The sequence below is a fragment of the Macrobrachium nipponense genome, chromosome 4 (assembly GCF_015104395.2).
Source record: "Macrobrachium nipponense isolate FS-2020 chromosome 4, ASM1510439v2, whole genome shotgun sequence".
In the NCBI taxonomy this organism is placed as follows: Eukaryota; Metazoa; Arthropoda; class Malacostraca; order Decapoda; family Palaemonidae; genus Macrobrachium; species Macrobrachium nipponense.
The window spans coordinates 111,226,794-111,250,806 of record NC_061100.1 but is presented as its reverse complement, the minus strand read 5'-3'; the positions used below and the strand labels follow the sequence as shown (position 1 = coordinate 111,250,806).

General features: G+C 37.7%; 1 protein-coding gene across 1 annotated transcript in view; it reads left to right on the top strand.

The window, feature by feature from the left end:
- Positions 1 to 24,013, top strand: part of LOC135211059 (DNA polymerase delta catalytic subunit-like) — a gene marked incomplete in the record, with an annotated part of 237,143 nt that overhangs the window by 154,555 nt on the left and 58,575 nt on the right. Inside the window, 3 exon segments of the mRNA XM_064244116.1 lie at positions 21,674 to 21,840; positions 22,213 to 22,358; positions 22,613 to 22,712. Coding sequence (XP_064100186.1) covers positions 21,674 to 21,840; positions 22,213 to 22,358; positions 22,613 to 22,712 — 413 coding nt within the window.

The window sequence follows — 24,013 nt, the reverse complement described above, 5'->3', positions numbered from 1 at the left end:
TTCTTACCCTGAACGAGGACATCCTTTCCCCCGAAGAAGTCTCATTCTAAGACTAGTTTTGGACAGTGCAGTGGTAGTTTAACATTGCCATCAAATTCCAAGAAGGGTTCCAAATCAAAACACAGGGAATCATGTCATGATAGCCATCTTTGCTCTAGCAGGACAAGCACAGATGGCATTCGTCTGTCACTCAACCATTGGCAGGGGTAAGAAATGTGGATAGCGGACGCTCTGGTCCCGGTCAGTCCCTCTGGAGTTCAGAATGGTCCCTAGACGACAGGTCATTCCATCAGTCGGATATGCCGGAGGAGTCCCAGGCTCTCCAAGTAGAATCTTTCTTCGCCTCACAAGCGAAACCACAAGCCCCTTCCTTGCTATGGTGGCCCCAAGAACCTGGGACCCATCTGGCCTATGCCCACGGACGCCCACCGTCGTTTAGGTACTGGAATCAATGGTGGGAAAAATCTATTGTATTTCTCCAGTGAATCTTCTTTTGAAAGTCGTTGAGCAAGCTGAGGACTTTTCTTTCAAAGGGACTAGTAGCTCTGATTGCTCCATACTGGCCAAAAAAAGCAACTGGTATCCTCTGCTTCTGGAAGTGGGGCGGTCTCCGACCTCAAACGGATTCCAATCCCAAGCCTGTCGGCAATCAGTACAAACTTGAGGACTGTGTTCGCCTTCCTCCAGGAATTTTCTTCAGACCCTAACTTTATTGAACTTCATGAAGTTTGCCGGCTTAAAAAGATGGCCTAACATTGATCCACAAAACATTCCCCCCTCCCTTCTAGGAATCAGATAAAAGAGAGTCAACTATTAGACAATATTGACTCAGCTGCTTAAAAAATTTAGCCATTCCTTCCTGAAAAGAATCAAAAACACTACGACCATGACAGGTAACTTAGCTATATCCTTTTCAGGTCCTTGTTTGAAAAAGGCCTTAGCAGCTAGTTACTATTACTACTAATAAAATTTTTTTTTTTTTTTTTTTTTTTTCGGTTTCTTTTTGCAAGAAAATCTTTCAGTTGGGTTTATCCAAATAGGACCTAACAAAGAAATCCTTACTTACGTCTATTCCCAAAGCCATGTGCTAGACTTAGACCTTCCCGCAAAGGGCATACTTCAGTTTCATGGGTTCTTAAATGCTGTCCCTCAAACTAGCCTCAGATAATGATAACTCGTCTTGCACATTCATAATGGCTTCTTAGAAAGACGTTATTTTTGGTTAAGCCTGGCCTTCAGGACGCCAAGAATTTCAGGAAACTGTCGGCTTTTTTTTTTTTTTTTTTTTCTATTTTTCCCAGAGATGCAGGTGGCAATGTGGAACATTTGCTCCCCTCAGGAGAAGTTTTCTACTTTTCCTCAGGATTCGTAGCTTTTTAGCTAAAAACTGAGGATCCCCTTGCAAAGGGTGGGCCCTTCCTTGGAAAAGTCATCCCACTTTCCGCAAGATACCTTCTCTCTGCCCAGTATTCAACTTTAAGAGCCTTTCTATCTCGTACATCATTCTAGATCCTTCAGGTTCTCTCTTTATGACGAGAAAAAAAGGTGGCACGTTTCTCAGTGAAAGGCGAATCAGACAAATCGATCACTTTACTTCATTAAACAAAGCCAACCCATGATTCATTTCAAAAGTCCAAAAGCAATGATATCAGAGGAGGTAGCCACCTCAATTAATTACTTCAAAAACATATGAATTTTGGGAGGATCTTAAAAAGGTTATTAACTGGATGGAAATCACCGACAGTCTTTAAACGGTTCATTTACCTGAAGTCTTTGGAATCCTTTAAAATTTTCAGCGGTAGGCAGCGGGAAACATTGTTTCTCCTGATACTGCAACCAGTAGTTTTGTAGTATAGATTCCAGGTCTCCTTTCTAACCTACCTCGTCCTCCAACAGGCCTCCCCACCCTATTGCCATTGACTACTCGGATACTCTAGGCCTTAGCCGCTTTTCAGAATCTATTTGGTGGAATAGCCCCTTAGTTTTTTTTTGCTAGGAACATTCCCCAATCGTTTATGTACAATATATTAATGTTAACTTCAGTGTTTCTACCCATTAATTTTCTATGCTAGGGTAAAGAACACAATGAGTTTGTATATTTTGTAAATAATTCTAAATTAAGTGAAATCATTCTATATTGTTCTTGCCATTACCACTATTATGGGTATCAACCAATTGTTCTAGTATAAAGCTAATTAAGTACTTTATTTATTGAGTTGCTTTCTTTACCATGCCATTGTTTGTTTCGTATAAGTTTAGGCCTTTAAGTACTTTTGGTTTGTATACTGTCAATGTTCTTGATTCCAACTTATATTATATTACCATTTTTTACATATTGGGAGGTTTCCATTTTTGTGCCCTTTTTCCCATTCTTGTTCCTGTTTCTCTGGTACTATTTCATAGGCCGACACCGAGCTGGAGCCCAGGAAAAGGGATTTTGACGAAGGAAAAATCTATTTTCTGGGTGATTGGCTTGTGTCTCGCCATACGAAACCCACCAATGTTTCCTTGTTTTACCCCACCCTTACAGGTAACAAGAGTGTTCATAGATTAAGGCTGACCGCTAGGGGCGCTGCTGTCCGTGCTCGGCGTCCGGTAGTAGTCGTAGTAGCGCCCCGGCCCGCATCACCCATTTAGTATCAGCTCTCCTATGGGTGGGGGGATTTTATGTTGGAAGGTGCTAAATGGTAAAATGACTTTTTCCCCGTGGTAGATTGATCCCACTCGGCCTCTATTTACCCCATACCGACACTTCTTTTATAGATGTGAGCGCATCGTCAAGTTTTACTGACATTTTCTTGATTTTATTTTTTCTTTCTCTGGTAATTTTAGATTAATTTTACCTAGAAAATAATGATTCTTAAGGATATTTCATATAGGGCGACACGAGCCAATCACCCAGAAATAGATTTTTCCTACGTCAAAATCCCTTCTACTATATATATCTATATATCTATATATATATATATTCATATATATATAATATTATAAGAATATAGATATATAGATAACTTCTATAATATATATTTATATATATTAATCTATTATAGATTATATATATATATATATATATAGTATAGTAGGTCATATAACTATATAAACTAATAATATATACACTATTCTATCGATATCTTTATATAGATTATAGATATATATAGTATATATATAATATTATATATATATGTAATATAATATATATATTTATATATAATTATATATATGATATAATATATATATATTAACATACATATGTGTGTTGTAATATATAATATATATATCTATATTAGATATAATATATATATAATATAAGATATAGATATTACGTATAATAATAATATATTTTAATTTAAGTCTCTTCGCTTGGCGATAGACTTTTTTTGTGTTCTCCTTTACGTGACTGTCATTCGTTAAGTATTTGGTTGGTTCCTCCCATCCCTTCCTTGGGATATCGTTAGTAGAGTGGTTTCTTCTTAACCTAAAGGAGATGATTTTCAAAACAGATAAGTTGAACAAATATAAACAACTTTCTTTTCTGTAACTCCATACTAGGGCGATGCAGCCTCGGTCGGAAGACCGATATGTTTGGAAGGGGTTGGCACGGAAACTGCCAGTTCTAAAGCATCGCGTCGATAGCGGGAACATTAGCTATCTCAGCCGATTTCATATAAAAAAACATACGTTAGTCCGGCCGGCTCGGAAGTTACAAGTTCCAGGCGTAGGTTTAAGGTAAACAGGTTGTTAAACCGCTTCCCATGGAAGTTGTTGTGCAAAGTTATTCATTAAAACATTAAAATGGTTGGACCCCAAAGCTCAGAGCTAGACCAGGCTACTGACAGATCAGCGCATAGCGTCAATCTAAGAATCTGACTTTGGTGTCACGTAGGACCCTCCTAATGCCATGACCTCAAGGTTCATGGGGTTCTATATTTACCAGATCCTGTAAACATTGAATAAATGTATTTATTACATTAGGCTCGGCGACTGCTACCTATTCAAAGGCCTTGAATAACAAAAAAAAAAAAAACAAAAAAAAAAAAAATTACTTTAAAACATTGTTTCATAGGAGCCGTGCATCGTAACATACGTCTAGGTATAAAACATTAATAAGTGATTAAATGCATAAAAAAAAGGTTCTGTTACCATACCTTTGTTGACAAATTATTCATAAAAAAGAATAAAATGGCATGGAAAATATAGATTCCATGTTTCTGGTAATAATAATGATTAGGTATCCCCCTAAATAATAAAAAGGTTAAAAAATCAAAAAGATTAACATGCTATACATGAATTAATATGATAATAGGTAAACCTGATTAAGAATAATGGTTACAAATAATGATTATAGCATGATCATGGATAATTGTTAAAGAGTACTTTTCACTCCTTTGTAATAGATAAAATATAAACACTGTACAATGGTATAATAGTATAACTATGTAATTCTGCAGAAATGCAATATATAGGGCTGATATATTTATTAGGTGCCCGAAAAAATACCTTTAGGAATATATTAATGTATAATATTGGGCTATAATGTTTTATTAGGTGCCCTGGAGATACTTTAACTGTTCAAATGCAAAGGCGTGAGTCTCTCTTGTCCTACATTTTTGCCAGCATACGGACCGCTTTTCACACACAACACAATTCCAGACAATTCCCTAGGCACAAACTGAAGTGGCCAGGTTCAGGCGGCCCTAAACTCAAACGACTTGAGTTTAACGGGTACGTTCATCTAGACGGGCCAATACGTTCCCTTGGAGATCCTTCTGTTTACGCCTCAGCCTACGCCAAGCAAAGATGTTGACGGCGATAACCAATATGGCCGTCACGCTGAACACGCTATCAGAATGTAGTAGCAGAAATTTTCTCCACCTGCATAGTCGCTGACACGTGGGTCATCTCAGCCAGTTTGCGTTCAAACGGGACGGAAGCCACCCGCCGGCGTTATATGGGAGAGGTAGTGATGGGAGGATTGTAGATGCCCAAGTGTAGTTCGCAAAATACGCCTTCTCACGTATTATCGTGTTGACCCCTCTGACGGTGTAGTTTGTAGATGTCCCCGTACAACCATCAGCTGCTACAAAGATAGGGGCATGGGCGGTGGTCCCATCCGGACACTACGTTGAATCCGGCTTTATCGTAACGGATCCAGGAACCATTATTCATCCTGTAATTGAATTTATTACCGTAAAAGGGATAAAGTTTCCCCAGACAACCTTCGCTTGTATGAGAGAGAGAGCCGTTTAGCACTATGCCTAACTCACATGAATCCGTTGATATAGGATAGAATTCAAAAGAGTCAGCTGTACAAATTTTATTATTCATGGCTTCTGAACAGTGAGTGAGTTTATCTAAGTCTTTAATGACTGTAAATGATTTCTTATCAGAAGAAATCAGTACATGCCCCGTCAAATTGGATATTACTGGACTTGAGTTATTCGTCATGAAAGTAGGAAACGGTGCTATTTTGTATGATTGCCAAGCATCGGAAGAATCAAAAGGAATTGTGATCATAATTCTATCATTTTCAACGCTGACTGATATTAGGCTTTAATAGAACTCTACTTTATGGGCGTCTAATAAAGGAATATAACCTAGTTTCTCCCGTCCGTTTTCCAAAGTTAACGTCAGATCTTTAATAGGCATGAGGTGAGGAGATAACACACCCACCCTTTGTTGCTAACGTAATCGCTTCTACGTAATCTTCTGACTTTTCAATAAAATGTGATATTTTCACACGGATATGATCTATTTTCGAACTATAGTAAGCTAATGTAGCCAGCAAATGTTGAACTTCCATGACCTGATCGATATTATTTGAATGTTCATTAACGATACTCATTATTTGATTGATTGAAGATAACTGGCTGCGAAGTTCGGACAAAGCCAATTCGGTTTTGTGTTGCAAAAACTCAATTCTTTTATTTTGATTATTTATCTTAAGGCGATTTGAAATTCCTAAGCCTAGATTCGCAACTGATCCTAAGATGTTTAGTCCAGCCAGAATAAGCGGGTTGCGGCGTTCGAGAGTATTGTGCCCGCACAGACCACATCAGCAGGTCACGAGCAAGTTCTTCTGCCTCGCGGTTTTATTTTGTGTGTCATAAGACAACATTTCCGCGACGCTTAGTGTTTGAGCTAGCGAAATCTCTGAGTTAGCATGAAAAATACGTTCGTGCATTTCCTTAAGCGAAATAGCAATCCTCATCAGGTCATTCTTTAAGTTAAGGACGTCATCTTCAGGCAAGAATATCGCATGCATATCTACTTCTATAACAATATTACTTGACACGATGAATACATCATTCTATTCTCTCGATAATCGAGCCATGATTTAAATTCTATTTCTTTCGTCCTAGCGCTCTTTCCATACAACAAAGATGTCTGAATACACAATATCACTCCTAACAATAACAGATTCATTTTTGAAACCTGCAATGAGTAAAACATATGTAATAACTCGCGTAAAAGAATAGGTTTACATACAATATGATTAATAGATATATATATAAGTTATTATACAAGTTTCATAAATACAACCATTTTTTCCCTCACTCCATCTACCTTAGATTCTGATATGTGCCAATGGGACTATTCTCACATCAGTGGGTTTGGATACAGTTTGAACCCTAAATCGATTGCCGTTAAATTTTCTAAAATGTTAAACGGGCCTTCAAACTTAGGTGTCAGTTTATAATTTAAACCTTTACGTACATATACTTGTATGTATACCTGATCGCCCACGGCCATATGTTCTAGTTGGCTTAGCTATTTTATCATGATTTTTTTTTTTTTTTCATTATTATTTGTGCTTCTTCTAGATTCTTACGAAGTATATTATATCGACTTATGCTTGCATCCATAACATCCTTTAGAGGATTTGATAAATTAGTTGTAGGCGTTAAGATGTGGAAAGGCGTTCTAGCCGGGATACCGTACAGTGCCTCGTGCGGTGTCATTTTAATAGACACATGATACGAGTGATTAAGTGTGCTTAGTACCGCAGGTATGGCAATGTCCTAGTTGGGGTCTGCCCCCCCTAAGGTGACCCTTAAAATGTTTAAAACCATTACGATTTTTTTGCCCTTTCCACTAGCCCATTAGACTCTGGGTGATAGATCATGGTATTGATTTTCTTTATACAAAAGAATTCGCACAAGGAGTTAAGGAAATGATTATTGAACTCCCCGCCCGAGTCTGATATAATGATGTGTGGAATTCCATGTTTACAAATGTAGCCACTCTCGTAAAACTTCCTAGCGCACTCGACCGCGGTTTTTTTTGTTTTAAGCCGCTATAAGTTCTGTATATCGAGTCAAAGCGTCTATTAATTACTAGGAGGTGCTTATTTCCTCTGTCTGACTCGTAAAATCCTGTTAATAAATCTAAATGTACTCTTTCAAAGGGTTGATTTGGCACGGGGTAAGCCCCTAGGCGGTGACAGGTGTCTTCGTGTGCCCTTTGTATTCTTGACAAGTGCGACAATTTGCTATGTGCTTTTTTATATCTGTAAGCATCGTATGCCAATAAAATAAGGATTTTGCTTTCTGTGACATCAAGGAATAACCCGGGTGTCCATTGCAGTGGATTTTCATGCAACCATTTAAGACAGTGGGTATGAGTGAGATCGGCCACCACCACCTGGTTGTTATTCAACTGCGGGTGTTGTTGCGGGTTTTCCTCGTCACGGATCTACACAGGATATTGTCCTGTATGATATAATTCTGCTGCTTATACTTTAGGTATTCCTTTTCCTTCGGATTTCCGTTTAAACGCAATGATGATTTTTTCTATTTGCGGATCTTTTCTTTGTTCTGTCTGTAATAGTTCAGCACTCCAGCCCAGATCTTCCTGTTCAGATATAGTTTTAACAATGGGCGTGGAGGTTGAGATATCTATTAATTCAGCTAATGGCTCGGTACAAGATGAAGAGGGGTTGCGTGATAATGCGTCAGCAATGATATTTGCTTTCCCAGGTAAATACCCGATCCTCGCGCCAAAGTCCTGAATTATCATGTGCCACCGAGTTCGCTTGGGGCTGTGACTAAAGCCTTTAAAGAAGTCGGTTAGGGGCTTATGATCAGTGAGAACCTTGACGGGATAACCGTATATTATGAATTTAAAATGCACGAGTGAATTAACAATAGCGAGCCCTTCCTTGTCTATTACTGCATATTTTACTTCGGAAGGTCTCAGTTTACGTTGAATAAAAGCTATAGGGAAAAAATGTTTATCATATTGTTGAAGCATACCCCACCTACTCCTAGGTCTGAGGCGTCTGTTGCTATGAAAAATTCCTTACCGAAGTCAGGAAATTTCAAGATAGGAGAACTACACAGTTCATCTTTCAATTTATCGAATGCCTGTTGATGAATTTCAGACCATACGAAATCTACGCCCTTTTTTATAAGATCGGTTAGGGGAGCGGCTATGATTGAGTAGTTGCGTATAAAGCGGCGGTAGTAGCCGCTACAGCCTAAAAATTGCTGTATTCCCTTGACGTTAGTAGGTATCGGAAAGTTACGGATAGCCGACATTTAACCTTTCATGGCATTGACTTAAGACTTTTAAGACCTTCACTAGAAACCGTGAAACCTAAATAGACTAGTTCTGTTTTAAAAAATTCACACTTACTTATCTTTACCCTTAAATTATGCTGCCTTAGTCTTTGTAGCACTAACTCTAATTTACGTAAATGTTCTTCTAATGTGTTGGAAAAGATACTAGGTCGTCCATGTAGGCATGTAGGATATCTCCTAACAAGTCTCCAAACACGATGTTTATCATACGAGTAAAAGTTATAGGAGCACAACGTAAACCAAAAGGCATACGCAAAAATTCATAATGTCCCCTGGCTGTGCTGAAGGCAGTGTATGGGATACTCTCTTGTTCCAATGGAATCTGATGAAATCCTTTTAGTAAGTCTAAGCTTGTGAAATATTTGTTCTGACCTAGTAGAGATAGGATATCATCGGTACATGGTACTGGGAATCTGTCAGGGATTGTTTCTTCATTTAAACGACGAAAATCTACGCATATCCGCCAAGTTCGATCTTTTTTCGGTACTACTATTAACGGAAAATTATAAGGGCTGTTTGATTTCCTAATGATTCCTTCTTTTAGCATTTTACCTACTTCCTCTGTTATCTCATTCTGAAATTTCATAGGGAGTCGGTACGAAGGTACATAGATTACTTTCTGTTTGTCCTTGAGCCTTATTTGATGCTCGATGACATCCGTTTTTCCTAAGGTTCCATCCGTAGTGGAAAAAACATCATGATATTTAGTTAAAAGATTCAAAAATTTCTGCTGAATTTCTTCTTCTTGAATGTCCTTATTGATTTTGTTCTTTATAGATTGCAAAAGGGATTCATCCGCAACTGATTGAGCGTGATTTATCTCAGCTACGGTAAGAATGCGATGTTAATAAACTTCGGCATCCAAGATATGTTGATTTTTGTGGATTACTAAAGTGGTATTCAAATGATTACAGACTTCGATGTTACATTGTTGTTGTGAGCCGACTGTATAAATAGCTTGTGTGACGGATAATCCGTGTGTTTTCAGAGTTTCGGAAAGGATTAATGTTTCAGATCCTGGCAAGGTTCTCTTTACACGCACTAATATGTTCGAAGTTACGTTAGGCTCGAGAGTTTGCGTGCAAGCTGATATTACGGGTTGCCTGTATTATTTCTTGGTTCATGAGACAGGTGATTGGTTCTGTAATGTAAGTGACAACTCTGTCTGTCTCTTTATTATCTAAAACTGATTTTAGGGTATTAGAAGACCTATAGAATTTCCCTTTGATATACACGCCGTGTTTTGCAGGTGCTAAGATAATATTTTGAGTGCCCATAGACGGGTATCCGATAATTACTGCGGGATACATATTAATGTTTTGTACAACGATAAAGGTATCAGCAAACGTGCGCTTACCGACCTTGTACTGTACATGAGTTACGCCTACAACATTTAATTCATTATTCCCTATGCCTGAGAGCCTTATTCCGGACTTTTCTATAGGGAAATTTGAAAAGAGTAAATGATGAGTCCTTAAATCCATGATATTACGTGGACTACCAGAATCAAAGAACAAAGTGAATGACTTATGGTCCAAATTTACTGCATGTAAGGTTGGTCGCAACTCTCGTTTTGACTAATAATTGCATGAATTTGTTGCAAATCTACGGGAACCTGCACAGATTTTTTGGATTCGGCCGTGTGTTTCATAGGAAAATCAATTGCCTCACAATGATCTGATAAATGATTAAACTGATTATTTGATACAAAAGATGTTGATATTGATGACCCAACATCGCCCTCTCCCCCCTTGGAGTGAACTACGTGGTATTTGTTTTTGTTTATCACACCTTGAAAATTCGCTTGCCCTTGCGAGTTCTGGCTAGACGGCCCAGGAACAGAGGTACCTGAAGCACGATTTGTTTGTTTCTGCTGTTGTGCAGAATTTCCGTTTGGTTGTTTCTTCTTATAGTACTGAGGACCCTTCTTTTTATTTGCACTGGCAACTGGTTGCGTGTTTGTGGCATTCTGCTGTTGATTCCTCGAGTAGCAACGGTTATATGAATGAGTTGAACTATTGTGTATCGAACAAAAACGCGTCCGACAGTCTGAAATCATGTGACCTGGTCGTTTACAGTTATAACAAACCATCCCTGCAACTTGATTATTATTATGTACCACATTTACTTGTTGTGGCTTGTTCTCATTTTTTGCAAAAACTTGAATGAGCGAAGGATCTAGGTCGGTACATTTAGACATGTGTTTTTTGATTTGTTTATACACATCTAATTCCGTACTGTCGGGCTGCAATTTTTTATCAAAACACCGTACTAACGCTTCAGGCAACATTGCAGTGATAGATGTAAGGTAGATCAAACGGATAAAATCTTTCACTTTGATTTTGGCACTCGTAACCCACCCGGAGTTACTTAAACTATCCTGATATTCATTTAGCCGGTCGGCAATTAGCGCCGCCCGCTTGACAACATTAAGCTGAGTCATGGAGGCTTGGTTAAGGATATTTCTCAATGCCAATACTACATCTAAAGCCTCTTCACCCCTATACACGGCACGTAATCTGATTTTGAACTCGTCCCATGTAAGCGCCTCTTGGAAAGAAACCCCCCTAGATAAGCACTTGCGTCTCCTTTGGCAAAGTCTATGAAGCTTTTTGCCTCCTGTAATTGTACTGCTGGGTCTGTGATGCTTTTTGCATTTAAATGAGCGTCTACAGATGAGATCCATGCCTCAACATTTTGAGGCGGCAGGAACCCATTGACCCGACCTTGAAAAGGGACAATTGCTGACCTCGCGCTAACGAGAGTCACCACATTGGGGTTGCCAGCCGGAGTAGTTGCCATTTCGACTTTCACTTTTTTCTTATCACTTCTATTCCTTGCGATCCTATCAAAATATCTATAAGAGTACACTCGACCACTACTTGTAAACCTCATATGCAATGTACTGTATAAGTGTGTTATAATAATAGGAAAATCCCCCAAAAGATACAAAAATACAGATAATATGATAAAATATTATACGGAGAATTCCTGCAAGAAACGATTAACAACAACGAGAAGAGAAAAAAAATTAATCTGCGGGCGAGAACTCGTAGTTGAAGATTGATTCTGTAATGAAGGAAGATTAATATGGCGAACAACTCACCCCCAGAATACTGGATGATCGACTCCTGATGAACAACACTTCACTGAGGAAAAGACCTGAATAGATAAAAATGGTACTTAGCTCCAGATTATATTGCGAAGGATTGTTGACATGGGATGACGTCTCAGTTCCTGTCTAAGTCTCGCGTCGGAAGTCGTGATGACGTCACGGTCTTCTCTCGGTGCACGATGCGTGGAGAAGTCCAAGATTGATGACGTCACAGCCTCCGTCCTTGCACTACTGCCTCTAGCTGTACTCTCTGCGTCCTTGCTCGTGATCGCGTGATGTTTCCTGTGTTTGTTTTCTTCTTTCCGTTGATGTTCGATGCTGCTCTCGTCCGGTGTAGATTCTCGAAGATAAGTGACAACAGTCGCTCAAACGTCGGTGTTAATGCTTGTATTCTTCTCGATGAAGGACATATCTGCGTCTTCATAAACTGTTGCGTTGATTGAAGATCCCGTTTCCTCTGTTTAGTTTTGATGTTGAAGGTGGAAGTTGGTTCTTGTAGACCTTCGGTCGGCTGATATGGGTCTTGTTAATTTTATTCTTCGTTATACGCTGCCACCACATTTAAGTCTCTTCGCTTGGCGATAGACTTTTTTTTGTGTTCTCCTTACGACTGTCATTCGTAAGTATTTCTGGTTCCTCCCATCTCCTTGGGATATCTTAGTAGAGTGGTTCTTCTTAACTAAAGGAGATGATTCAAACAGATAAGTTGAACAAATATAACAACTTTATTCTGTAACTCCATACTAGGAGATGCAGCTCGGTCGGAAGACCGATATGTTTGAGGGTTGGCACGGAACTGCCATTCTAAAGCATCGAGTCGATAGCGGAACATTAGCTATCTCAGCGATTCATATAAAAACATACGTAGTCCGCCGGCTCGGAAGTTACAAGTTCCGGCGTAGGTTAACAGGTCAACCGCTTCCCATGGAAGTTGTTGTGCAAAGTTATCATTAACATAAAATGTTGACAAAGCTCAGAGCTAGACCAGGCTACTGCAGACAGCGCATAGCGTAATCTAGATCTGCTTTGGTCACGTAGGACCCTCCTAATGCCATGACCTCAGGTCATGGGTTTATATTTACAGATCCTGTAAATTGAATAAATGTATTTATTACATATATATATACATATATATATATATACATACATACAGACAGTCCCCGGGTTACGACGTTCCGAGGTTACGACGCTTTTCAATTATATTCATCAGAAATTATTTCCAGGGTTATGACACATGTTCCAGGGTTACAACGCATGTTCCAGAGTTACGACGCCTACAAATGCTGATCTGGCAGATGAAATATGACACCAAAAATGCAAAATAATCAATAGTTAAAGGTTTTTTTTGATGAAAAATGCATTAAGAATGCAATTTGCATAGTTTTGAATGCACCTAAAGCATTAAAAGTAAGGTTTTCCTAGGATTTTTGACAATGTTCCGACTTAAGACTATTTTCGGCTTACGACGCGTCTCAAGAACGGAACCCCCATCGTAACCTGGGGACTGCCTGTATATATATATATATATATATATATATATTATATATATATATATAATATTATATATATATACAGGCGGTCCCCGGGTTACGACGGGGGTTCCGTTCTTAAGACGCGTCGTAACCCGAAAATCGTCGTAAGCCGGAATGACGTTCTTGAAAACATGTCCACCGGGAAAATTTTACTACTAATTTGCAATTTTTCTTAGGGCCGTATCTCTAAAATTATCACTAATTTACTTTTTTCATGTGCAACACTGTGTATTCACAAATTACTGTATATTTTCGTTAAAATACGAGAGAGAGAGAGAGAGAGAGAGAGAGAGAGAGAGAGAGAGAGAGAGATAACTCCTTACGGTTTCAATAGATTGAAATGAATGTCTGTAGGCAACTTTTTCCCCCTCCCATAAATACATATATTTCTCCAGAGAAGAGAGAAAGAGAGGACTGTGCAATTATGTTTGTCTGTCTATCAATTCTTTTGCTGAGAGGGAGAGAGATAAAAGGAAGAAATAGAAACACCAAATGTATGACAAGTATCTTGTGGAGAGAGAGAGAGAGAGAGACGAGAGAGAGAAGAGAGAGAGAGAGAGAGAGAGAGAGAGAGAGAGAGAGAGAGTTGTCCTTACAGTATTTAAAAGAGAGAAATGGAATGATTATTGTATTTAAAATACTCAGATATGAATTTTGTACTTATAGTATTATTATTGGAAAATATTAATGATAAACTTATTACATACACGTCCATGAAAATGATCTCATCTCAGTAAGAGAGAGAGAGAGAGAGAGAGAGAGAGAGAGAGAGAGAGAGAGAGAGAAATTACATAAAACCATTAAATTCGTTGACCATTGTATGGCATTGTTAAGCTCGAGTGTCACTCGAGTTGAGGTGGGGAAATTGATACAAAAAAACAAAGGGAAGAATTTTCTTTTGAAATTAGTTATCGTATTATTACTACTTCTATTATTATTATTATTATTATTATTATTATTATTATTTGAAAATATAATAAACACGTGCATCTACCATAATAATTCTCTCATCTCAGTAAGAAAGAGGAATTATCCTTACAAGTGAAATGGAAAGGTCATTTTCATCTCTTTAAAATTTTACATGCTAGTATCATAAAAATTCTTTCATCTCGGTAAAAGAGAGAGAGAGAGAGAGAGAGAGAGAGAGAGAGAGAGAGAGTGTGTTTATCTCTCTCTATTCTCTCAAAAAATACTTATAACGCTTCCAGCGAAAGAGAGGGAGGGAGTTAACACTATGATCCATTATTATCTTGTGTGGCAAAAGAGCCTTAAAAGTGACATGGATAGATTAGTACGTATTGTATTTCTTTAAAATACTATCACATATGAATTTTGTAATTACAGTTATTATTATTATTATTATTATTTGAAAGTATTAAAAACAAATAGTACAAGTACATAAAAAATCTCGAGTCTCAGTAAATGAGAGAGAGAGAGAGAGGATGTCAGGACCAGTGATTGCAACACTGCAGCTCTTCCCCCAAATTTTCCCCCTCCTGGCTGTCACACCCCAAATTTTCCCCCTCCTGGCTGTCACACCCCAAATTTTCCCCCTCCTGGCTGTCACAGAACTTGATATATCTGACAGTTTTAGTACCTGAATCTGGAGAAAAGGTTACTGGAAGTTACTTGAAGACTTGGGTTTCCTTCATTCTTCCATAATTTTTTAAATATAAGCTAAAATCTTACTAATTCACTATGGTATTTTCTTTAATGAATTGATATTATTGCTGTATAAATTAATATTAATATTTGAAAATAGTAAATCATTTATTTATCATACTAAAAAACATACATCTTTGTAGTATAGAGAGAGAGAGAGAGAGAGAGAGAGAGAGAGAGAGAGAGAAACTGTGCTAAACTATAAAGGATTCTTATCTTATCATAGTATGTGTTTTTTAAAAGCGTCGTAAACTTGGAGCGTCGGAAGCGTCAGCGTCGTAACCTCGGAACAAGCGTCATAACCCAGGGCGGATTTTTCAATGAATATTTAAGAAAAAGCGTCGTAACCTCGGAACGTTGTAAGCCGGACCCGTCGTAACCCGGGGACCGCCTGTATATATTGTTCAACTACCTCTCCAATTTAGGTGTCCCTTATTTCAAAATCTGGTCACCCTGCTTCTTATATGTACACTTAACTTTATGAAACACATTGAAAAATGTCAGGAAACCTAAACTAAACTTTACGAAATACATTAACTAAACTGTAACACTTAACTTTATAAAAACTTAAAAAGATTTTTTTTTTTTTTTTTTTTTTTTTTTTAAATCAAAATTTCAACTTCTTCACCACTTTCAACTTTGTTTTTTCGTAGTATCAATTGGATCTTCATTTTTGTTAAAAATGAAGATCCAATTGATAGTTAAAAAATAACTATCCAGGGAAGATTGGTTCTGCCTGCTTTTCAAAATGCTCCTGAAACGACTCAGGCAAACGTCATCGAACTACACAAGCATACAACCTGTGTAAGCCTTTTCGGGGTGTCTTTTCTACAAATGATTGCACCTTATGAAAAGCAGCTAGGGAATCCTTAATTTCTGCTATTGTCATAGGGTCGTCCTCTCCTCCTCGTCGCTGCTAGAGAACTCTTCTTGAACAACGTTATGTTGCATGGCCTCCAACTCCTTCAGGTCATCCGTCGTAAGCTCCTCTTGGTGCTCCTCAAGAAGGTCATTGATGTCGTCCTCGTCGACGACCAGCCCCATGGACTTGCCAAGTGCAATGATCTCGTCAAGATCTGGTTGCAAAACAGTTTCAGGATCGTCAACTGTTCCTGAATCTGGAGCACCAGCTTCGCCCACGTTGAATCCCTCGAAGTCTCGGGCGGATATGGCATCAGGCCAGAGTTTCCTCCACGAAGAATTCAAGGTTCGCCTCGAAACCTCCTGCCAAGCTTGATCGATGAGTTGGATGCATATCACAACATCGAAATGCTCCTTCCAAAATTCACGCATGGTGAGGTTTGTGGTATAGGTGATGTCGAAACATCTCTTGAAAAGATGTTTCATATACAGCTTCTTGAAGTTCAATATCACTTGCTGGTCCATGGGCTGGAGGAGAGGGGTGGTGTTAGGAGAAAGATAAAGAACCTTGATAAACAAATACTCCGCTAGGATATCTTCCTCGAGGCCAGGAGGGCGAGCAGGGTCATTGTCCAACAACAGCAGACATTTCAGAGGAAGGAGCTTCTCTTCCAAGAATTTCTTCACTGTCGGGCCGAAACACAGATTTACCCACTCGGTGAACAAAAGTCTCGTTACCCAGGCTTTCGCATTAACCCTCCACATCACTGGAAGCTTCTCCTTAAGCACTTTGTGGGCCTTGAAGGCTCGAGGAGTCTCCGAATGATAGACAAGTAGAGGCTTCACCTTGCAATCCCCTCTGGCGTTCGAACAAAGTGCAAGCATAAGCCTGGCTTTCCTAGGCTTATGCCCGGGTAGCTTTTCCTCTTCCTCCATGATGTACGTCTGACTAGGCATTTTTTTCCAAAAAAGGCCAGTCTCATCACAGTTGAAGACTTGTTGAGAACTGTAGCCTTCCTTGATTGTCATCTCGTTGAACGTCTTAATAAAGGCTTTGGCCGCTTTTGTGTCCGAGCTGGCCGCCTCCCCATGCCGCACCACCAAATGGATGCCAGTCCGTTTACGGAATTTTTCTAACCACCCATGAGAAGCTTTGAACTCTGGGGTTGGCGTCGATGTCCCTTCTCCTCCGTCGTCTTCGGCCTGGGGAATCAAATCGCCAAAAGTAGCGCTGGCCTTGTGGCAGATTGCCGTCTCAGTTATCGTATCACCAGCAATTTCTTTGTCTTTTATCCAGACAAGAAGCAGCCTTTCCATCTCATCGTGCACGTGGCTCCTCTTGCTAGACAAAATAGTCACGCCCTTGGAAGGTGTAGCTGCTTTGATGGCATCCTTCTGCTTAAGAATGGTGCTTATCGTCGACGGATTTCGGCCGTATTCCTTGGTGATCACACTCAATCGCATGCCAGCTTCATACTTTTTTATTATCTCCATTTTTGTCTCCAAAGAAAGCATCCTCTTCTTTCCTACTTCAACTTTCTTGGGACCCATGACTACGTATATACTGTATGTAATTAACCCTTAAACGCCTATTGGACGTATTTTACGTCGAGATAAATTGTCTTTTGGGTGCCGACCGGACGTAATTTACATCGACATAGTAAAGTTTTTCGAAAAATTCGCGGAAAAATACTTATAGGCCTACCAGCCAAAAACTTTTGAATCACGCGCCTTGGGAGTTGCTGGGAGTTCATGGATCAAGGTGTTGTTTTGTTTACAATCGTTACGCAGGCACGCAAGCGCAAATTTCTTTCATATCGCACTAAAAAGTATCAGTGACACATCTCGGAAATTATTTTGTCACTTTGACATAATTTTTGCACCATTTTAAACTAGCCATTACATGGAGTATTATATATGAAAATGTGCGCATTTTCATGTAGAATACAACTAAAAAATACTCATGATTGTAGCTTTTATCAGTTTTGAAATATTTTCATATAAATGATAAGTGCCAAAATTTCAACATTCGGTCAGCTTTGACTACCGAAATGGTCGAAAAATGCAATTGTAAGCTAAAACTCTTACATTTTAGTAATATTCAATCATTTACCTTCAATTTGTAACAAATTGGAAGTCTCTAGCACAATATTTTGATTTATGGTGAATTTATGAAAAAAAACATTTTCCTTACATCCACGCGGTAACTCTTCTGAAAAAATCATATGTGCGATTGTCGTAATGTTTACACCATTTTAAATTAGCCGTTACATAAAGTTTTATATATGAAAATATGCGCAATTTCATGCACAATACAACTAAAAACAACCCATTGTTGTAGCTTTTTTCAGTTTTGAAATATTTTCATATAAATAACGATAAGTGCCAAAATTTCAACCTTCGGTCAACTTTGACCCTACCGAAATGGTCGAAAAACGGAATTGTAAGCTAAAACTCTTATATTCTAGTAATATTCAATCATTTACCTTCATTTTGCAACAAATTGGAAGTCTCTAGCACAATATTTCGATTTATGGTGAATTTATGGGAAAAAAAAAAAACATTTTCCTTACGTCCGCGTGGTAACTCTTCCGAAAAAATCATACGTGCGATTGTCGTAATGTTTGCACCATTTTAAATTAGCCGTCACATAAAGTTTTATATAAAATTTGCGCAATTTCTTTTAGAGTACAACAATAAATAATTGAAGGTTGTAGCTTTTCTCATTTTTGAAATATTTGCAGATAAATCAAGATAATTAGAAAAAAACCACATTCGGTCAACTTTGACTCTACCGAAATGGTCAAAAAACGCAATTGTAAGCTAAAACTCTTACAGTCTAGTAATATTCAGTCATTTATCTTCATTTTGAAATAAATTCGAAGCCTCTAGCACAATATTTAGATTTATGGTGAATTTAAAAAAAAAAAAACATTCCTTCCCTCCACGCGCGGATTCTCTGCCGCAAATCTCAGAAATGCTTATGTCTCATTCTCGGAATATTTGCTCCGTTTCATAGAGTTTTATGTATGAAAATGCGCACAATTTCACTTAGAATACTACAACAAAAAATAATTGAAGGTTGTAGCTTTTCTCATTTTTGAAATATTTGCATATAAAAAAATACGTATACATATAAAAAAAATCGACATTCGGTCAACTTTAACTCATCCGAAATGGTCGAAAACTGCAATTGTAAGCTAAAACTCTTACAGTATAGTAATATTCAATCATTTATCTTCATTTTGAAACAAATTGGAAGTCTCTAGCACAATATTTAGATTTATGGTGAATTTTTTACATTCGAGTGTTACGAATTCATGCATTATTTTGTGATAATATTTTCTCTGTGTTGCTTTGATCGTTTTGCAATGTGTTAAATACCAAAATGATTGCAATTTAGTGTACAATACAACGAACAAAAAATTAACTTGTTAGCTTTAAACTTTTTGCTCACAGCGCGATTTGAATACAATTGTATATGAAATTTTGTTTTCGCGATATCATATATTGCATTATTTATATATGATAATGATATTTTTTTTTCATTTCTGATGGTTGCATACTAAACTTCAGGCAATGACAAAAAAAAAGGAGCCAAAAATGAACTCTTAATCTTGAAAACTAAGTGCGCTGTGATTTAAAAAAAAAAAAAAAAAATTTTCCGCTTCGGCGCTCACTCCAAGATCCCCTAGGCATACGGGAGACGATTTTTATTATACCCCTTAGGCGTTTAAGGGTTAAGTTATGTAATACGTATACGTATGAAGTAAAGTTCTCACACTACACGATAAGGTAATACCACAATGAAATCACTAGTGAATTTACGTTAATAAACGAAATCGTATAGAGTGAACAAATTACGCATGCTTACGATACCAATGATGCCGCCAAGTGGCCAAAAAAGCATGCCGCTACGTACGATGCATGATGGGATCATGGGAATGATGCTGACCAATGAGAGAGAAGGATCTTATGGCGGTGACTAGCACCAGGAACCAATGGTAGCTTGGGAGGATGGTGGTGAGTCGTCTAAGTTGGCGGTGCGCGAGTTTTAAAATTGTTATCGGTGGTCCGGCGAATCTTGGGACTTTACAGCAACAACCTTTCGTATCTTGAACAATTTTCGTATGTAGAGCAAAAAAATCTTCGTTTTTGCTTTCGTATCTCGAGTTTTTCGTAAGTTGAGCCTTTCGTATGTCGAGGTACCACTGTAATCAATTGTGAAAGCCATTACATAAGCCTGTATCCAGTGACTTGTGCTTTCCCACTCAAAGTTCTCAGACCCCTCCTCATATCATAGAAAAAGCTCTTGCTGATTTAACTAGATTTGCTCAACCTACCCAAGCTGTCACAACATTGACTGCCATTTATGTCGGCTAACTTTAAATGCTTTGGAATACAAACAAATTTGTAGAAATTAAAATAATTACAGACGCCACTTACGATGATGCAATAATATTCCCATTCATGAAGGAAAACAAGTAAATATTGTTGTCGTGATACGTAGTACTACAATCACAAATTCACACACTATCTTCCAGATCTCTATGAACGAATCATCTCCCAGATCTCTATGAACAAATCCATCTGAACTGTATCTATGAACAACTCCATCTGAACGGTTTTGTATTGCAGTTTTAACTTATATAATTTGCATTTTATTTGCATATTGTAGAGTAAATGTAGCGAGATTGTCTTCTCAGTAAAAACAAATGGGAAATTCGATGAATAAAAGCTAATGAAATCTGTATTCTCACTTTTCTTGCCGATTGTACATAATTATTGTACATTAGACTAACCTCTTTGCCTCCATCTCTTTATCCCATCTTCTACTTACATAAGTTGAAGTGAATGATAAAAGTATCGTTAGGAGCACTAGTATACTCGTTGCATAAATGCGTATAGTCATAAGCAACCGAAGGAAGAACAGCTGTTTTGCTTTGAATAACCGAATTGGATAACACCAGCTGTTCTGCTTGTATATCAACCGTTGTACGATAGTAAATAATTACTGTTTTTATTTTTAAAATGACATAAGGTAGAATAGAACTGATAGTACTGTAGTACATATACCCTTATTTAGTATGGAGAAAAGCTCACCAAGGAAATATACTCTAAATTTAAGCTGCAAAATGTAGCTGAAGCTGAGAAAACTAAGTTCAAGCTTCTAATGACTATAAATTATCATGCATTGGTAGCATGGATGAAATTCCTCTAAACTTTGTTGTGCCATCAAACTAGACCGTAAATAAAATTGGAGAGAAAAATATTTTAATGAAAACTACTGTGCATGAAAGAACACATTTTAACTGTTGTTTTACAGCGTATGGCAGATGGAACGAAACGTTCCTCTCATAGTTATCTTTAAATGAAAATTGATGTCTAAACAAAAATTTCAGAATGGCATTGTTGTCCATGGTCATGAAAACATAAACTATGCAAGTGGCACATCGCGATGTTTATGTTTAATAAAACAGTAATTTGAGAATACTGTACATGCAATGTTATTGGATGCATTGAAGTAAAGCATAACTTTTTAAAAGACTCATGGAAATTGCATATTTGTTATGTTTGTATTTTATCTTACAATACTAATATGTGAATATTACATGCTAATTCTATATTGAGTATGATGCAACCTCCTTAACAGTAGTTTCAAAATTAGGTCATCAAGATGTGATTAATGTATATACAGTAACCAAATGCCAACTTATACCCACAGTTTTGTAATGTAGCAGTCATCCTATACTACAGATATAAGAAAAATTAATGAAAATTTGCCAAAATTTTTACCTCGTCTCATCTAGAGGTTGTCTTATTTTGACCTACTTTCTTGCAGAAAAGAAAAGTCCCTCAGGTCAAGAGTTAAGTAACTGATATTGATTAAAATGCATTGATTCATTGTGAAAAAATATTTGCAGGTGTATTTCCTGAACCTGAGAAGGACCCAGTTATTCAGATTGGAAACATGGTTGTCCGCCAAGGAGAGACTGACCCCTTCATACGTACAATATTCACTCTCAAAGATTGTGCTCCAATTGTTGGGTCCAAAGTTCAGTCTTTTGATGATGAGAAAAAAATGTTGGAGGTAATTTGAAATTATAATTTTTTCCCATGATGAAATGTGGTATATGTACTCAAATAGTTTTATGTAAAAGATTCCTTGAGTGTCCATGCACTGTTGACATTTCCTTATAGTTTAATTTCTGTTAGTAGCACAGTATGATTTTTTCATCTCTTCAGAAGGGTGCAGTATTAAGCAGTGTCCTTAGGATAGTATTGAATATTTATATAATGTGTTAAACATAGAATTTACCTATGTAATTGTAGAAAGTGTAAATATGAAATGTGGTTTTAGCCAAATTGCAACATATAATTTCCATGTAGATTACAAACTATTGTTTATTTTTTGGAATTGCTGTACATTTATCTCTTGTTTTTTATTTGAACATTGTTTCAGAGCTGGGCAAGATTCTTGCGACTTGTAGATCCTGACATCATTACAGGATACAACATAAACAATTTTGATTTGCCGTATTTACTCAATCGGGCAAATCATTTAAAATCAGAGACTTTTCCTTTTTTGGGAAGAGTAAAAAGTATAAGGTATGTTAAACTGTACGTATTATATTACAGGCATTGAGTAGCAGCCATTTTTTTTTATTATAATTTTTCTAAAGTAAAATATACTTTATGTATGTCAAAATATTATTGAATGGTCTTTTTCATAAGATAAAATTTGTGGCAATCCCTTTTTTTTCTAATATTTTTTGTAAGGCTAATAGTTTTTGTTTAGTCATTATTTTAGGGTCTTTCCATTGAGGTAAATTATTGTTTTATTTACAAGTATTTTTCTTCAGGTCTGTTATTAAAGATTCCGTTCTGCAAAGCAAACAGATGGGAAGACGTGAAAACAAAAGTATCAACACAGAAGGGCGTTGTCAAATTGATTTGCTTATGGTATGTTGTATTTCGCTTCTTGTGGATAGTATATTGAGACTGGTTGTTTTTCAATATGATCTGTAGTTCTTTGAGAAAAATTGTAAATTATTATTGTAATCAATGCTATTATACTAGTGTTAGAATACCTGTTTAGTTGTGTACAATAGTGTTAAAGATTAAAATTTCCCAATAGTAGTCCTGAATTTAACAGTAGTGAACAATTTACAGGAGAAAATCACCTATAAATATATCCAGGCCTCTTGCTAATGTGTATCTTCTTTTGTGATTATTCAGTGTTGGAATACCTATTTATTTATTTGTTTATTTATCTGCTTGTGATTTTGTATTTCTGGGCTCGACCTGAGTTGCCCAGTGAAATGTCCCTATAGCACTCATTTCTAGGTATAAATAAATGCTAAATATACCAGAGAGAAAAAAAGCCATATGGAATGCCAGAGTTACTACCTCCAGCTCGCTCACCCTCAATGGGGTGTCGGTATAGCACGGGCAAGTGGAAACTACTATCACAGATGCTTTGCCAATTAGATGTCTCCTCTCTCAAAATCCCCCTCTAGAGAGGTGCCGTTACAACGTCTACCTTCCACTCACTACTACTACCTCTGCCAAGAACCCTCATTCCTGAATTAGCACTCTTTGTGTCTGCACGCACCGTTTTCGCTGTTTCCAGGAAGTGTTTTTGCGAAGCATCATGTCTTCTCTTCACCAAGAAGCTTCTTCATCTAAGTTGAGTATTCTATTTATTGGTTTTTGAGCACGATGGGGCAACGATGCATCCAATATTTTGCCCTTATTTCAAGACTTGTTCATGGGAGCCGAGCATGACGCCTCTTCTGAGTCAGCCATTTTGGATGCATGGTTGGCCGCGTGCGCGGTTATATGAGAATTTTATTTCGCTGTGTAATTTTGTTCACCGTTTAGCAGCTCACTGTATAGGCTACTGTTTTCGTATATTTTACTGTCTCGCTCCTGATGAATACTGAGAGCCTTGTTTATAAAGGTTTGATCCTTACGTTATTAGCCTATTATAGGGCCTTTTTCGTTATCATCAGTCATTCAGGAGCTGCGGTGCTCATGCATGTATGTTTCTAGTTTAGTTTTTGATTATAAATTTGTATTGATATATTTGATGAGGTTGGGAGTTCATCACGATGACTTACCCTAGCCTATCTGACCAGACCTAGGCTAGGTTTTGGAGGGTGGGCTAGGCGGGTTGAGTATGTCCCACCACCCTTAGTGGCTCCTAGTACCGCCAACCCGACCAGGCAGATATGTTTGCTTGGAGGGTGGCCCAGAACTAG